The 19,128-nt window shown below is 42.3% G+C and overlaps 1 protein-coding gene across 1 annotated transcript in view; it reads left to right on the top strand.

Annotated features, from left to right (window-relative positions):
* The window catches only part of ush (Zinc finger protein ush), a 65,291-nt gene that overhangs the window by 27,336 nt on the left and 18,827 nt on the right, over positions 1-19,128 (top strand). The window contains exon 2 of the mRNA XM_018003000.2: positions 18,009-18,053. Coding sequence (XP_017858489.1) covers positions 18,009-18,053 — 45 coding nt within the window. The remainder of the gene's footprint in view (positions 1-18,008; positions 18,054-19,128) is intronic.

The raw sequence follows: 19,128 nt of genomic DNA, 5'->3' as shown, positions 1-19,128 counted from the left end.
AATTATTATATTTTAATATTTCTCGCTTAGCGCAGCACAAAACTGTTATCCTTGAGCCCTTTTCGGGTGGAGTGGGGGCGCCTCGTTTGATTTGTTGCTCTCGCTGACTGTGCGTTTTTTCAGCTTCTTCTTCGGCTTTCAACTTTTTCTCTTTCTCTTTTAGCTGCTGGCGCCTTTTGGTTAAAGATAACCTCGACCATTTGCTTAGTCTGGCGTCGTTGGCAGTTGGCAGTTCCGTTAGTTCGTAACGGCTAAAAGCTAAATTTGTCAACTTTATCGATGGCATCCATCAATGCTCCAACTTTCATAGTTCATAAACTAAATTGTAATTAATTATGTGCCGACGCTGTCGCTCTCCTTCTCTCTCTCTCTCTCTCTCTCTCTGTCTTTCCATCTCGCTTTCGCTCTGGCACATTCGCTGCAGCTCATCCACTAAATACCTCGATTTGTCACACTGTGGCCTCGGGTGCCCCGCCAGGTGCTCACTGGGCTTGGCGTCCGTCGTTGTCTTTGCTCGGTCAGCGCGCTTTGCATTTTCATAAATCATTTTAATGAAAATTATTTACTTTTATTTTATTTTTTGGTTTTCGTATTTCTTTCTGAACTGATAAGATGAGCCGGGGGTTGGTAATGGGCATGGAAGACATCAAGACATCTCATCTAAGTGGCGCTCGAGTGCTGGCGCTGCCGGCGGCTTCGTTTGATGCAACACGCTGATGTTGTTGCAACTGCTGGCGCTGGCGCTGTTGCTGTCTCTGTCTCTGGCGTTGTCCCCGGCGCTGTCGTTGGCGTTGGCGTCTTCATTATCAGCCGCAGACGGCGTCGGCTGTTTGATAAACGCTGCAAGGCATAAGCCTTGCGGCAGCGGCTACCATGTGGCACTGTGTATTTGGGGCAGGTGTGGCAAGCCGTATATGAATAATTATGAATACACTTGGCGAAAAAATTTACTCAAATCAAATATTTCAATGGAACTTTTTGAAGTTAATTAAAGTGAGAGCGACAAAGGCGAGAAATAAAAAAAAATAATGTATATTAGCGTTCTACTAAAATTATATCAGTTTTAGTATACCCTTTTTCTTAGAGTGTCAAGATACCAACCCTTTGTCTTGCCTCATTTACACACACACGCACACACAGAGGGAGACCGCCTTGGAATCAATAATGTTAACTTTTATTCAGTTAGCCTCGTTTGCGGCTTAGCAGCTGCTGTTGCCGTGTGGCATGCCCCGCTTCGATTGTGGTACGACCGATAAGGGCCGCCTAACAATAATTTCAAACATTTCATTTGTGGCGCTGTTTCGTTTCGCATTTCTCGCTGAATTCTCGCTAAAGTTTTTTTTTTTCAAACTTTTGCCATCGATTTGCTGCGGACGACGAAACTTTTTTGTTTTAGGCCACTGCCACGCCCAAAGAGGCCCCTTTCTGACAGAGTTTATGAGATCTTTGCGCTGTGATTAATTAAGATTGATTGATAAAGCTCCGTGTGTGTGTGTGTGCGTGTGTGTACCAGTATGTTAGTGTGTGTGTCCATAAAAGCTGTTTTGCCTTTATTGGCAAATATCCTGCTGGCAGCTACCCAAGCTACCCAGCTACAGTGCCTCCATTTAAGGTAGAAACTCCCGCCAAACACTAAACCAAAAGATGCCCAAGCGACGATAACTCGTTTCTGGCTTTCCCAGAGATCCTTTGCAGCCGATAAACGCCACGCTCTGCACTCGATAGTCGATGATATGTATACCTGTGCGTGTGTGTGTGTGTGTGTGTTTGTGCTTGTGTGTCTGCAGTCATAAACTCAAAGTTTATGACTCTGTTTGCTCATGGCACATTTAGTTATTTAGTCATGAGGCGCCAGAGAGGTCTTCAAACCAAAGCCTCATCAATATTAAGCGATATTCGAATGCCTCCGGGTGCCTTTGTAATCGAACACCCAAAATAACATCCAAAACAACGTTCAAATCAAGTCACAAATATATGTGCATAAGTTATGGCAGTCGTAAATGAAATGAATTCACATAATTTCGCTCTCAAGTCAACTCCATTAAGTTTACCTTTACGGCAAAAAACGAGAAAAATTCCGAATAAAGAAACAAAATAAAGAAATAGAAGTTACAATATAGGTTACACTAGTTATAAGCACAAGGTATTTGACGCCAATAGAAAGTTAATTAACATGTTGATGAGAAATAGTATAAAGAAAACGAGAGTGTTTCATTATCCGTATCCATATCCGAAGATATCTCTAAAAACATATCAAATATCTTGAATCGAAAGCAATTGACTTTTCGCTAGTGAATTAAGTTAACTTTCGACAGTCGACATAGATCGCGGTCAGGGCTATTTATAGATTGCAGATATCGATTATTTTTGATATATATTAAATGATATTACATTTTACAAACCAAAAACCTTTCTAAACTATCGATATTTATCGATGTATGAACATAGGTCACTGCCATGTTCTCATGGATATTCATCTATTTTATTAAATGTAATTTTAACTGTTTTTTAAAGATTATTTGTTAGTTTATATTGATTAATATATTTTTCGATATCTATTTTGATATACTCGATCTGCTATCCACTATTTATTTGTTTTAGCTTTCGATAATCAACATTATATTAATCGATATTTATCGATGCAATAATAATCATAATTCATACTCCAAGCCTTTTTGGTGTCAAAAATGTAGCTGAAAATACTCTTTTCTCACATCGAGAATGCCAGCAGGGCGAGCATATGTTTGCTTCGTCATTCTGTGGCGATAATATTTGACCATTAATGGAAGGATAGGGCTGGGCTGACGGGTTGAGGCGGTTGGTGCTGCCACTCGACTTATCATCAAAGAATCCATCAGTCGTATCGCCAGCTGGCATCGAGCCCAGCGGTAAACATCGATTACAACCGAAAATAAACCAAAATATTTTGTGGCTCACCAGCGAAAAAGACAAAATACATAAAAATGAAATGATATACAAACGAGCTGCCAGAGTCGAGCGGGGACCTCGACCGTCTCCGGGGTGTTGCGAATCGTAATACGTGTTATCAATCAGGGGCAATCATCATTAAAAACTTGGGCAATGCGCCGCAGAGCAGCGACTGAGAAATAATCGATAACGATTAGTTTGCCGAGCCAATTGGCCTAGCGTTGAGCATTTTTCCTTCTCTCGTCTTTACTTTTTGGCAACGTTTTCGTGATGTTGGCTAATTAGACGAGGCATGCAGGTCGATTGACAGACAGAGAGAGAGAGAGAGAGAGAGAGAGAGAGAGAGAGAGAGAGAGAGAGAGAGAGAGATGGAGAGAGAATGGGGAGAAACAGAGGGATGATCTACATACATATGCATGCAGATAGCTAATCATGTCTAGCAGCTGTGAGCCAGCATCGCGCGCTAATCAGCCTCTGAATTCAAGCTGACTGCACGTGCCACATGCTGAATGTAGCTGTATCTCGGCCCAAGTGGTATGCGAGGCACATATCATTGACGCTCAGTACACACGTGTGCACTGCGAGAAAAACGCTTGGAATTTTATGATTGATTATGACGCTGCTTAAGTTATTGAGTACGTAATTGGGGCAATCGTAAAATTGAAGAAAATATTTAAAGAATTTTTATAGAAAACTTACAAAGGTATAAATCTATAATCTATAATTCTATACATTTTAAGTATACCATACTTATTTTATATTACGATTAAGGGAAATTTCAATCTGTAATTAAATAACTGCCACATACGATTAGAGTTGCGTACATTTTTCTGTCTGTGCTGCCCCAAGTCGATTGCGTAATCTGGGTCAACGAAATACCTGGCTGTCTGCTATCAAACGCCGCATGCCGCAGCAACAAGCGTAGCCGCATGTGGCATGCCTCACCGCGAGGGGAGTAGGCTGTGGTGTATGCATGCAAAACAAAGCTGAGTATCCGTAGTTGTGCTTCGTATCTCTGCGTGTGTGTGCGTGCGAGTGTGTGTGAGAGATACAAATGTATCTGCGTATCTATAGCTGGCAACAGCAAGAGCAGCAGCAGCAGCAGCAGCAGCTGGAACAACAAGTCGGCATCCTGCTGCAGCATTTGCTGAGCGCCTGCTACGCAACACACATCGGCACACACACAAACACACCGCGCACACACAAGTCGTGTGTGCGTGTATGACAATGCATATGTGTGTATGTGTGTGAGCCGGAGAGGCAGCAACAGGAACAGGAACTGGGAACTGAAGTCTAAACGCCCCCAAAAATATATGGCAAACGAACGCTAACTCTCTCACTCTCTCTCTCTCTCTCATCTGTAGCTCTCTTGTTTTGGCTGTGCGCCTCACCTGCCGCCTTTTGTTATACACGCTTTTGTATGGCTCACGCACGCACACAAGAAATAGAATATGTCCTCAGCCCCACTTCCCCCCTAATAGAACTATAACTAGTGAGTCCTGCGTCCCAAATTGTGTGAGTGTGTGTGCTTGCTTATCGCTCGCCCCGAGCTTCGAATGGCTTGGCACATTCCGTTGCGATAAGCCCGACTACCAAAACCAACCAACATGCCACAATCTCACCATTTCTCTCTCGAACCCCCCTGCTTGATAGTGCAACTAGCAACAACAACTAGAGAATGAAAATAAGCGCTAAGACTTGACGTAGGCTCAAATGAAATACTCTAACAGAGTTAAAGAATCAAATATGGAATATATATGGAATATATATTTATACATGTTTTTTAATAAAAATAAATAAATTTTTATATTATATTATATGTCATAGGCCTTAATCTTAGTTTTTGATTTTATATTCCTCTAGAATACATTATATATTTAATATTATATCATATTTCTATGATTTTGTAAATATGTAAATTTAAATGAACTTTACTATGTCAACTCATATAAAAGATTATGTTTTGAAGATTAAAAAGAATGCTGACTGCAGCTGTAGAAGAAAAAGTTGTATTAAATATTTTCTATTATAAGCAGTAAATAATATATTAATAAAAATATGTCAATATATACTATATAATTAGCATATATAAATTTATTTATTATATTAACTAAAATTCTAACGAACCCGACATAAAAAGTCCCATTTCAAGCTATGACTATAATTGTAGACTTCTAGGCTGGTTTTTTCGATATTTTCAATAGCGAAGTGATATAGTCAGTCAATCTGAATGATTCAGATTTATATATATTTTTTCTACAACAAATGCCGTTTAAAATGCTTCACTCAGATCCGAGTTCACAAGGGCACAAATACTACTTCACTCTATAGTTATATAAATTTTGTCTGATTTTTAGATGTTTGCATAATTAGCCGTCAAGTCAATATATCTCTGGCTAGAGTATTTAATTCACTGGCGCCCGTTCGTGCCGCTTATTTTTGGGGACTTTAACTCAGTCCCCAAACAGGATTTGCCCCAAATGTTGTTTATCATCGCCCATACAGAAAGCCGTTCGCCATTTTCACTTCAGTTAATTAAGTAAAGGCAGCGTTAAATAGTCAGGGGCGTGGCAGATAGTCACACACACACACACAAACGCGCATTGTGAGTGGGTTTAATCAATCGACAGCGCCTGAGCTGGAGTATAAAAGCTGTGTCGCAACGCGGTGTCTCTCCAAATGGGGGAACAATGGGGAACAGCGCGTAGCGAATCATTTCATTAAACAATTTCATTGAATGTGAAGCGCGCATTTTGCAACACTGAAAAGGACTTCATTATGCCTAGAAAATGCGCCACACCTGCTGTCAACTGGCTGTCATTGTTTCAGCTGCTGTGTGTCTTTGTCTGTTTATGTGTGTGTGTGTGTGTGTCTATCTGTGTGTTGTGTGTGTGTGTGTGTGTCGAGTTGCCGATAAGCAACTGCGGCACATCCTGGCAGGCTGCCTGGCTTGGCCAGCAACGGGTGCGCCCGCTGATAACGCAAAGTGAAAATGTTGAAGCGCTCGCACATGCCGCTACTGTTGCCACTTGCCCAACTTGTGGGGGCTGATTGGGTGGTGCAGCACCACCTGGCCAAAGCCGACTGCACCACTAAAAAGCCAGCTAGCATTGCCCACTCTCGCGTTCGCTCGCTTATCTCGTCGAACAGTCGCTGCGAGGCGACGCTGTTGTGAATACCCCAAGCAGGTGCCCCCACCGACCGACCGACCGACCAGCTCCACCCTGCACCGCCCGGCTACACATGGACTGTGACTGTGCCTGCTGTGTGTGCACTCCATTTAAAATCTTTTTGCTTATCGCTCGCTCGCTGCTCGCCTGATTGATGGCCATAGATAAGGCCTAGCCTAGCTTTGGGTGAGGGGGCAGGCGGCAGAAGGCAGGAGGAGAGGCGCTGGAGCTGTAGCTGGAGCTATGACTGTGGCTGTGGCTGTTGTGTCCTCGTTTGCTGTTGTCCTTGTTGTTGCTCTTTCTCTCTCTCTCTCTCTCTCTCTCTCCCTCTCTCTCTCCCTCTCTCTCTCTCTCTCTCTCTCTCTCTCTCTCTCTCTCTCTCTCTCTCAGTTGCTGTCTCTCTCTGTTGCATTGCCTGCTGCGCTGCTCCATTTGGCATTGTTTGGTCCCATTAGCGCGGGTGTTATCAGCTCCAGCTCCAGCTCCGGCGAGCCGAGGTGATTCCTTTTTTGTGCTTGGCTTTTGCTCTGTCTCTCTCGCTCTCTGCACCACGCCCCCAGCTCTGCTTGCTGGCGCTGCTGAATGGCTGAGTGAGAGTTTGCGATAAGAATGTAAAATATAAAATATGGCGCTTGGCTCTGCTGCTGCTGCTGCTGTTGCTCTGCGCTGAGGAATGTCCTTTTTGTGGCTTGGCCCTGCTGGCCCCACTACAATGTCCTCCCTCCCTCTCACTCTCTCTCGTTTGCTATCTCTATCTTGTGGCTGTTGTGTGTGTGTGTGTTGGTATTTTGTCAATTTAATGGCCCCGCGCGCACAGCTACGCATAGAAACGCATCGGTTGTCCTTGCTGTCCACCCAGCCTCTTCCTGCCTGTCTTGGCCCCAGCCCAGTTTTGCTTATCGGCAGCTGCGTCCTGCGTGCTCCTTGCAGTTTGTCATGCAGTCGCAGTCACTGAGAATTTATCATGGCCCAGTCGCAGCAGCAACAGCAACAGCTACAGCAACAGCAACAGCAGCAGCAACAGGATAAAGGATAAGCGATTTATGTGTGTGCGTGTCCGAGTTTGCCTTAATGAACCAGAGCAGCTCTACGGCCACACACACACGCCAACCCACATAGCCACACACACACACACACTCAGCCTTACTCACCCACTCTTGCGTAATTTGTAATTTAGCAAAATTGTTATTATCCTTGGAGTCCTGCGATGGCCAACTGCTTTTTTATTTGCCCGGGAAACCTCACTTCGATAAGCATCTGCCTGCTAAGCATGCCAAAGTTTGCCCTGCTGACCGCCTCCTGCTCAGGTCAGGGCAGTCAGCCGGCCGGCCGGCCATTGGCCAGCCTTTTGGGCCAAGTTGTCGACATAAATGGTTATGATTTTTATGAGGCTGCCTGACACTTTCGGCCATGATTCACTCACACACACATAGACATACAAACACACACGCCTGCCTGCCACTTTAAGTAGCATGCCCCCATAGCACGCACTCCTTGAACTGTCTTCTTCCAACTAACACACACACACACACACAAGCGTACACCCACACACACAGACACATACAAGTGACTGGCAACAATGCGAAACAGCAAAAGGAATGCGCACTGATAAGCCAAGAGCAACATTTCCGATGCGGCGGCCCCTGTTCCATTGCTACATGCCTCAACCTGCTGCTGCCGCTGCCGCTGCTGGTGCTGCTGTTGCTGTTGCTGCCACATCTTGGCTGTCATCACATGTGGCGCACATTTCAGTGAGACTTGACTGAGACATTGTTATATGTGTATGCCCTTCACGCAGCGTCTCCTTTCACTAAACAAATGGGTTTGTGGGACATAACTCATATAGAGATGTCAGCGAGCTGTCGAAGCTGGAGATAGTGAAGAACGTTGTCATCAACCGAACCAACTAAAGTGTATTATGTTAGCCAGATCAGGCTGAATGGCTTAGAAATTTTCCAATCTTATTGGTAACTAAAATTCCACCTCAACTTGGACAACGCCGATGGAAGGACTTTCTTAGTCTACTTCAAGTTGACAAGCGAGTAGAAATAAAACAATTCTCTCTTCTATATATTTTAGTAAATATATTCGCCTTACGGTGATCGGTCGATTAAAGCATGTCTTCTACTTCTGAAACTAAAACTCCAAGTCAACTTAGACAACGCCGATGGAATTAGTCTAATCTAAGTTTGCAAAAGAATAGAAGAAAGTATATTTCTTTTCTATACATCTTTGTAAGGAGGTAAGATTTTCAAAGTCTACTCCGGAAACTGAAATCCCACCTCATCTTAATCAAAGTTTGCAAGAGAATAGAAATAAAAGGATTGAGAAGTTTCCTAGTCTACTTCGAAAACTAAAATCCTACCTTAACTTAGAGAACGCCTTTTAGCATCCATTCGATTCCCTCATCCATTCGATTCCCTCATGCTAATCAAAGCTCGCAAAGGAATACATATAAAACATTTTTTCTCTCTTGTATATAGTTTTGTAAGTGTATTCGCCACGCGGTGTCTGTTTAATCGTTTCATTTCAGCCGCCGTCAATTGACATCGTCGCCGTCGGATGATCAAGCAGTCGTCAGACAGTGAGACAGTCAAGCACAGACAGTCAGACGGTTAGGCATTTAGCTGGCACCCTGGGGCGGTGCTGCTGTAGTCTCAGTCTGAGTCTGAGTCGGAGACCGAAAGCGTGTGTAAAATATATTTTTATTGCACCTTCCTTTTATGATGGCACTTCCGGCTGCGATAGCGTTCCGCCCGACGACAAAAAACCGTTATCCACTCGAGATCTTGACGCACCAAAGTGCGAGGGAGGAAGCAATGCTCTTGCCATTGTGTGCAGGTCCTTTTCGCCTTGATACGGCAATTAGCTTTGGTTACCATGTGTGTGCTCTATCTGCATCTTCAGCACTATGCCCTCCTCTCCCGCTCTATCATTGGCTATCTCTCTTTCATTCGCACGCATTTAAGCAGTTGCTACCTGCGCACCACCCGTCATTCGCTCATTTAATGCTGGCGACGACTCATCGAAACCGTCCGAGAGCTGAAAAACTAACACGATAGAGCATGCTGAATATTGAATACACTAACAGATGAGTAGATATAATATATATGTTAAAAGTGTTGTATACTTAGGAGTAAAGTAATGTTTAAGTGGAATACCCGAGGGGCCAAAGTTCTTTCATATATGAATCTATGAAAATATTATTCGACAGAGGGAACAGGAGCGAAGTATGTCAAAATGATATATGTAGTTGATCCCCTGGAATGAGCCGTGATATCTTTACAAATTCTTATGTAAATCTGTTGAGCTTTTATTTCAAATCAAGACTCAAATTTATATGAGATCAAGATTTCAGTAATGACCTTCTACTATATGTTACATATATCCTAACAAATTCAAATTACCCTACTCGTAGGGTATTATAAACGTTTATTGTTTTACAAGCCACTTTTGAGCTCAATTTGCGCATGGCGTCGACGTCGACGTTGGCGTCGGTTGACGTCGTCTCAATATCGGTTATAGGATCATTGACACTTTTGTCAAGTTCTGACTGGGAGTCTGAGTCCAAGTTTGAATCAGAGTCTGGGTTTAGGTTTGGGCTTGAATTTTTATGACTGCGTTTTTGACTTTCGCTGTTCAAACCGTGTGTTTTTAAATGGCCCCTGTCCCGGCTGCTCTCTCACTCTCTCCTTCGCTCATTAGCTCTCACTCTCTTTCTGTCTTTCTCTTACCGTGCTGGCTTTAACGACGTCAAGTTGACGCCGAACTAATTGATGCGATAACTCGTGTTTATCACTCACTTACGGACAGACAGAGAAACGGAGAGTTGGGCGACAGAGACGTAGATGGAGACGGAAGAACCGAGTACGTATTCAAAACAGGCGATGTCGATAACGCACAAATATTTCGAAAGCGACGGCGACGGCGACGGCGGCGTCTGCAGTTGCCCGTAAGGAACGTTTCCATTTCCATTTCCATTTCGATTTTCGTTATCGCGCTGTGTGCATTTCTGCTGCTGCCTTATCCAATATTTTAATCTCGCACTTACCAACGGCTGACTGAACCATACCATACTGAACCCAACCCGACCAAACCGAACCCAACTGAACTGAACTGAACTCAACTCAACTGAAAATGAGTTGGCATCGGTGTTTTGGCCAAGCGGGGCAGCCAGCTCGGCCGGTAGATAACGCTTTACGTTTTACGACATTTACTACGTTCCAACACGGCAGGCGGCGGGGGGAGCAGTGGCAAGCGGCAAGGGGAAAGGGGCAAGGGCGATGGGGGTTTGTACAAAGCGCACCCGCACTCGGCAATGGGCACCCGCATAGCATCGGCTTCCTGATGCATTAAGCATATTTTATGACCACTTAGAGCTCTATGAATGACGAACAACAAATGCCATAAATGTGTAAAAAATAAGTCGAAGACAAAATGAAATCAATAAAACAGGAAAAAGAATCATTCAAATAACTCAGGGACTGAGTTTGATAGATGAATCAGCCAAGATGTGATAGCTTAGAGATGATATCTACATTAATTATATACAGTTATAAAATTCGCTTCGATTGACAGTATATAGCCTTTTTAATATAATTTTAATACCTAAGGCTAAAAACCAAACAAAAATTTTAATCTTAATTATATAATTATTTAATATTAATTATCTTATTTAATTACTGCATCGAATTAAATTTGTTACAATTACATATGAATTTATGCTCCAATAAGTCATTGATAATATTCTTCTTTCCACATCATTTTTTTTTTTTTTTTTTTTACTTTTTCTATTTTATTATTTTTGTGTAATGTAATGTAATGTAATGCCAATTATTGTAACTGCACTTCTTGCTCTTAAGCTACCTAAATTGTTTTGCTTTTACGAAAAAGGAATATATTATTTTCTTATTTTATGATATCGATCTTCAGCCACTATCTTGATCTAGTAACCTAAAATTTACCTATATATTTTTAAAATATATATCTATTGTTTTATATTATATCAATTTACTATTTATAATACAAGTAACTGATATAGAGTTCTGTCCTTAGATGCCCCATCTGCTTTAAATTTCGTTAATCACGCTCATTTATGCTATTCACCGACATTCATAACACGCTCACCTTACATCTCGCGAGCTGCAAAATACTAATACACTCATACTCGCATACACACACACCTTAGTTGTTGCTGTTGTCGAGTCTGAAACTCTCTTTGGGTCTGTTGTGCTTAGTGCTTAAGCCACGGCGTCTTGACTTGAGAACTTGGAACTTAGTCGAGGCTCGGCAATAAGGCATTATTAAAATACTCCAAGACTCGGCAACGCGGCATGAAATTTAAATCATTTTTGATTGATTGCTAGATTAGAAAAGGCGCTGCCGGGTGCAGAGTGCCGGGTGGCAAATGTGGCAGACAGCGGTGGCAGCGATAAAAGGCCGTGTGGCTGCCTGCCTGCTTGGTTGGCTGTCCGACTGATTCTGAAGGTGGGAAGTGAGGGAGTCACACCTTGTGTTTATGTTAATTGATTTAATTTCGCTACAATGAAGTCATTCGAGCTTGAATTGAAGTTGCTGTTGGAGTTGTCGTCGGCTCATAAATATGCTGAATAAAGGCTTAAAGTGGGAAACTCGGGAGTTGGGCGTGACGAGCTGAGATAGAAAACTCCAAAAACAAAAAGAACTTAAAGCACCTGCTCAAGGCAGAGCTGTAAATTAGTTTAGGGTCTAATTGAGCAGGATTGTCAGACTGTAATATACCCTTTATGAAGTTTAGGCGGGTTGTATGCATATTCGTGTGAGGCTAAAAAGTAGTAGAGTAAGAGATTTCCTGGGATCCACACTTTGTATTATATTTATTTTAGATTGATCTCTCTCCCTCCCTCTCTCTCTCTCCCTCTCTCTCTCTCTCTCTCTCTCTCTCCCTCTCTCTCTCTATCTGTCTCTACTCTTAACTTTATATACTGTAATTATATTACATAAGACTTTATACGCAGCTAAAACTTCGTTTATATAAAGCGAGAAAAAGCTGATCTGTTGATGTTGATGTTGATGAAGTTGCTATTATCCAAGATAAGATCATGAATTGTATTATGTTTCAGTTTCAGTATAAGTTCAACAGATACCCTATATGCTGATTAAGAAGAAGATCAAGAGATTGGCTTTGGTCGTGTTTTAAGGTCTTAGCATGATTCGTCCATACATATATTAGACTGAAATATACCCAGTAATACAGATAGGGCTTAGCATAATTATACGATAATACTCGGCAATGGTGATTAAACTGCGCACATTGAGCCAAGTTTCAAGTTACACGCGGTAACAGCAATTGTTCAAGTTCTGCCACAAAGAAACACAAAACAAGAAACAGCAACAACAACAAGAAAAGCAGAAACAACAAAAAAAAAAAAAAAAAAAACTTAAATAGATTTATTTCATGATAAATGTTTGCCTGTTGTTGTTTTGTTTCCCTTTTTTATGTGCTTTGCCACAGCAACAACAACGTGGGGCAAATGCTGCTTTTGCTAATCTTAACGACGCATCTGCGAGGCGAACGAAATGAAATAACGCGACTCGCCAGCGTGTGGAAAAACAACAAATGCAGCAGCAGCAGCAACAACAACAACTGATGAAATAACCCCCAAACTGCGGCGTCTTATCAGCGCCAGGATCTAATCAGTCGGTTGCATCTGCGTCGACTTCGCTCCGAGCTGAGCTAAACTCTGCTCTGCTCTGTGCTGTGCTCCATGCCGCGTATATCGAGGTCGAACCGGGTCGCTCTGCATGTGTGAGCGTATGTGTGTGTGTGTGTGTGAGAGCGGGTGTGCCTAGGTGTGTGTGCGTGTGTTTGCGTCTGCTGCGTCATTTGCAATTGCTGCAACAACTTGATTTGGTTTATTATTTGCAGCATATTTGTATACTCTCTAGAAAAGGGAATAATACATAGTAGGGGTATTAAGCGTAAAATTGCGCAAATGAATGTAAATGTGTATGCTCCGTAGGTATGCGAATTAAAGGGGTATGTCAGAGTCAAAGAAATTCTGAATAAGCTTCGTATCGATCGATAAGTCTAAGAGCAATCAACGAATATTTGGAGTCGATCTCTCGCTACGTTTGTATCATATACAATATATATCGATAGTTATCAATACACATCCATAAGATTTGTAACAAATAGTTTTTTTTGAAAATCGATAAACATCGATCAATCCGAATTGAGGTTAAATGATGCTGCATAGTTCATATTTATTTACATTAGGTCCGCGTCCTTGCGAAAAATCGATAAACATCGATCATTTGACCTAATCAATCGAACTATGTATATCAAATTAAAAATATTTTTAAAATCCTTATCTCCGTTGTCTAATATTTTGTTGAATTACAGGGTATGCTTGAGCCGCCGCTCTCAATCATCTTTCCATTCTGCCATTCATATACTTATTTTTGTAAACCGTTTTCGTGGCTTTGCCTACATTTATCAGCAAACGTTGATCTGACTTTATTTAGCTGCAAATACATACATATTTATGCCAATAAATGAGCACGTAAAAACAATGACACACATAGCTACACACGACACACATACACACATAGAGACAGAGAGACACATAGACAGCTGTACTTAACATAAACATAATTGCAAAACAATTGCTCAGAGCTGAACGCAACTGCAGCCACAGCCACAGCCACAGCCGCAGCGACTCGGCTTGTTGTTGATAGTTCATCACCCTAGAAACAACACCAACAATAATAACTAGCAGCAACAACAACCACCAGCAACAGCAGAAATAATAACAATTACAATGTTAAGCGCATTTATCAAAAAAGAAAAAACCTTTTGCTGATATTCACGCATGAAGTGTTTATCGCGGTTCAAACTCGAAAAACACCCACCAAAATGTGAAAATGTATTCCAAGCCATAAGAAAGGTGAAAATACAATAAAAAGTCGAAGTTTTGATACCCTACAACAGAAATTAATCATTTTTAAATAAAATCCTTAAAAAGTGTCTATAAATATTTTAAAACAAAATTTATCCTAACTGAATAAGCAATACATGCTTATATAAGCTTATAATATAAATATTAAATATTAAAGTATATTTCCTTTAAAATATTAATTTATTTTTAAAATTTTTTAAAATTTTTATAAAATATTTCTAAATTATTCTAAAATTTTCCTAAATTTGTATAAATTGTTTTCTATAATATTATAGGCAAATGTTATTTATTTTGCTTTATTATCTGACATTGACTAATTTTAACTATAAATTATATTTTAATAAGAATGTTTATTTATTTAAAATATATTCTAAATTTTCCTAAAATAATCTTTTATATGACCTGAGCTAAAAATACTTGGCATAAGTGAGGGCATATTTAAGTGTTATGAACTCTGAGTATAGGAGAGCTTACGTGTCTGCCAGTTGCTACGGCCAACAAGGGTATGAGGGCGGCAAGACTGGGCGGCGGCGGCGGCAAGCGGCACGTTTAATGAATCTAATTAAAAGTCAACAATGGCAAACGAGATAATCGTCATTAAAGGCAACAACAGCAGCAAAGGTTAGGCTACAGGCGCTGCCTAGACAAGGGATGGAGGGTGATGTGTTTTGGCTTTAACGCTTGGCTACAACGCAGGCGCAACATCCAGCGATAACAGCTGACTGAGAGCACTGAGACAGAAAATGAGAGAGATAAAGAGAGTGAGAGCGAAAGAGCGAGAGAGAGCAAGCAGTGAGAGCAATTGATAAGCATCTGGAAAATGTTTTGCATCTGCAAAAGCAGTCAGACGAATGAAATAAACCAAAATGCAGATAAAAGCGAGAGATACAAGCCAGAAAGGAAAAGAGATAGGCAAAGAGGGCGAGAGCGAGCAGAGGGCAGAAGTGTATGGCTGGAAGCCAAATCAACATTAAAATAGATCAACGCCTGCTGATAGCACACAATGAAAACTGAATGGCGACCCCCAAGCCAAATGGAGCCCCGATTGGAGCTGAAGGGGGAGGGGCATGCGGCAGCAAGGGGGCAGGTGCTGGCTGACAGGAAATGAACGCAACAGAAATGAAAGGGTTGATAACAGCAGCCGCGTACAAAACTAGACATGCGTTTCTCGCAGTGTATGTGAGCTCACAGCAACAACAACAACAACAACCAAAAAAGAAAAAACAAAAAAAAGAGAACAGATACAGATACACAGATACAATTAAACACAAAACGCTTATCACTAAGCAATAATCAGAATTCCATTAGCCGTGCGACGCGATATCGCACAAAAGCATCTACCAGCACACACACACACACACACACACATACATACGCACACACACACACTAGCAGCGTTCGCCTTTGTTGAATGTATCTCTGTATCTGTATCTGTAAGTGCACAGAAATTGCAACTGTATGCGTGTGTGTGTGTGTGTGTGTGTGTGTGTGTTTGTGTATCCGTTATGCTGCTGGTTGGCTGCCTTGGGCTGGCTGAGCTAGCTGCCTGTGCCGGCTGGCTTCTCCAACTGGCTGGCTGGTTCGCTTGCTTGCTCGATGTTATCTAACTGCGCGCCGCGCTGCGCTCTTATCAGTGCTTTATCAGTTTTTGTTTCGAATAATTTCGAACGACGTTCGTTGCGGCTGGGCGAAGGAAGCAGCGAGAGCAGCGCGCAGATATCTTATTTCAGTCAGCCAGCAAGCAAGCAAATGTGTGCCTGTGTGTGTGTGTGTGTCGGTTACAGATACGAATCCAAGAGACGAGTACGACTGCGACTTCGAATAGGACTGCTAGGCAGGCGGACAGGCGGGCAGATAGGGCTGCAGATAGACGCAACTGGCAGACTGGCAAATGAAAGATAAACAACTTTGCCCAAGCTAAAGAGAGACAGAGAGAGAGAGAGAGTGGGAAAGAGAGAGCGAGCGAGCAAGAGTGGGAGAGGTTGAGTAAGAGACAGAGAAGAGGTTGCGGGAACAACGCGCAGTCATCAACAAACATCAGCTGTGCGCGGCGACTGCGACGCAGCGTCGTCGTCGTTGTCGTCGTCATTCGGCTGGCCTCGGTATCTCACATTTGTATCTCACAGATACACAGACAGACAGCGTAGAGAGCGAGAGCAAGTGAGAGCGTGAGCGAGAGCGAGAGCGAGAGCAACACCGCGCGCAGACAGAAAATTTCATTAGTCAGCCGCTTGGGCTGCGCTCAGTTAGCTGTAGAACGCGAAGCGAACAGCAACGAGCTCCGTGTGCACGTCAATCAAACGCTCAATCAGTCAATCATCGAGTGCCGCGTAAATTACGTGCGTGAGTGCAAGTGTGCGTGTGTGTGTGTGTATATGTGTAGCAAGAGCAAATAAAACATGTGCAACTTTGTGGCAAGTGCAAAACAAACTTAGATTTATACAATTTCGCGCTGCAACTAAATTCCCTACCCCTGCAATTTGTCCCCACCCACCACCTCATTGCTCCCCTAGTAAACGGATATATAGAAGCGCCATGATCAGCAGCCATTCAACGGCAACAAAAGGTGAGACAAGGTTGATCCGTGGGTGCAACAAGCAGCTACCTCTCCCTATCTGTTGCACTCCTCTTTCTCTCTCGCTCTCCTTCCACCTATCTCTCTCTCCCTCTTTCTCTCTCTGTTGAAATCTCCAAGCGACAGACAGCTACTCAAGCCGAGAGTATCCCCCAGAGCTGGAGTTGAGGCAGCTTTTGGGTTTTGCTTATCAGTCGACTATCTGCGCTGTGTGGCTACACATTCATTCCTGGACAAACATACACACATGTGTGTAACTGTGTGAGTGTGTGTGTGATATCTACAATCTGGCGAATGAAGGAGAAATAAAAAAAACGACGAGGAATTCTGCGGATCGTTGTTATTATTGTTATTATAATTCCTTGAAGTGAATATCAGCAAAATATAATCAAAACGAGAAAACAACAACAGCCACTACAACAACAACAACGAATGTAGCTCTGAGTTGGACTTGGACTTGGACATGGTCTTCGTCTTCTTCGTCTTCGTCTTCGTTTACGTCTGCTTCTGAGTCTACGTCTGTTGGCTCTGACCATGCCAACTACTGGAAACGCGCGTTGTGTTGTGCGTACTTAACAGATACGATGGCGATATGACCAGCAACTACAACAACAACAACAACAACAGCAGCAACAACAATTGAGCAAACATTGTTTTCACTTGAAGCAATTATTGTGTATTATGAATAACATGTATACAATAACAACAATAACAACAGAAAGCTTTGCATTCGATTTTTTATCTTCCGGCTGCAGTTATCATAGATTTAACTCATTTCCCGCTAAAAGCTGTTGCACTTAGCGAAAATATATAGTAATAAGTTGATATTGTATTTGTGTCTAGGTTTTGGATTACGTTTCCACAATGAATTCTGCTTAGATATTTGGGTTTTTGGTATACCCATTAAAAATGTAAATCAAGGGTATATTAGTTTTGTGACAATGTATGTAACAAGCAGCAGAAGTCGCGGCATTCCCATAACACACTTATATGTATTTTTTAACAGAATGACGAGCTAAGCCTATATAAACTTGTCTATCCGTCCACTGTTTAGCTGTCCGTTTATGAGTAGGCTTACCTTTTGACTAATTCTTCTTGACTTCAGCAACCTTTGATCCATTAAATTTTATTCTTATATGATTTTATTATTATTTATTGTAGTATATCATATATAATTATTATTGTATTATTTATTTTATTTAGTGTAATTTATGATTTGGCTTATTATTTTTTATTTGTTTGGCTATTTAGTATATTATAATTCCATAATCTATAAATTATAAACATACATATAATACACATTTAAGTACCTCTTTTTACTTCAACCACCCTTTTTTCCTCAGTGCATTTCAACTGTCATTTTACTTAAATTGTTCAACTCTTTTGCCATTGCAGGTGATTGTTCCGATACCACAGAAGAGATGACCGTCGACAGCAGAGGTGAGTGATGCTGCAATATGCCTCAGCTTGATGGCAAACTTTCAGGCCAACAGACCCACATAGCAACCCAATACCCTCTCCCACCGCCCACCACCCATTACCCCTTTTGTAGTAGCCAAAAGCTGTTATCTCTTTGCAGTCAGCAGCGCACTTCCCAGTGGCAGACACACCAAAACGCTTAATGCCAAACATAAATTGCTTGTTATGTGTGTGTGTGTGTGTTGTTGTCGCCTGCTGCGCTGCTGATATTTTGCCAATAAAAATTTAATCTGCTCGCATATCCAGTGTCAGCGCGAGCCATCCTTCTAATTTAATACCAATTTCTCATACTTCGCCACTTCTACTTTGTCTTCTTTCTCGTTTTTGCTTCTCCTTTTTTTGCTGGTTGCTCCGTTATCAGCTGTGGTGCAAGGCCAAAAGCGTTGATTGGTCGGCTAAAGCCAAATGCTAAACCCAAAAGCCACAATCCACTCGCACCACCCGCCTAAGCTGCGACTGCGGTTGCGTTTTTGACACCTCAACTTGATGCGAACCCTTTTGCCTGCTGCCCTCAGCCTTGTCTGTTGGGTTGCCACCCTGCCGGCGACAGTTGACAACCCCTTTCTCTATATAACTGTATATATGTATATATTTTGTAACAGGATATGGAAGGCAACCCCCGCGCTCTGAAGTGCCTGTCAAGTTGTGCGTGTTTTGACTTAACTGGCATCATCATTGGCATCAATTTCGTATCACTTCATAATCATCAGCAATGTCAACGCAAGCCGCACCCCTACCCCAGCCCCTAAACTCTAACCCCGTTGCCCTAACCCTAAAACATGAGACTCGAGCCAATTCACATTCAATGGACAACTGATGATGTTGCTCGTAATGATGATGATGATGATGATGATGATGGTGGGGTGATAATGACGTTGTGAGTGTGGCTGGTCAACCTGCGACCTTTGCTGGGGTGCTTGAATGGACAGGCTTGCGGGTAGCTGGCACCACATTCCACGCCATTTCGCTGCCTTCTCAAGCATTCATCATTAATAATCCCCAAGCCGGCAGGCATTGGGGCTGCCCCATCTCTCCT

The sequence above is a fragment of the Drosophila arizonae genome, chromosome 3 (assembly GCF_054131065.1).
Source record: "Drosophila arizonae isolate 15081-1271.41 chromosome 3, UAZ_ARI_1.0, whole genome shotgun sequence".
Lineage (NCBI taxonomy): Eukaryota > Metazoa > Arthropoda > Insecta > Diptera > Drosophilidae > Drosophila > Drosophila arizonae.
This window is presented reverse-complemented; position numbering and strand designations above follow the sequence as displayed.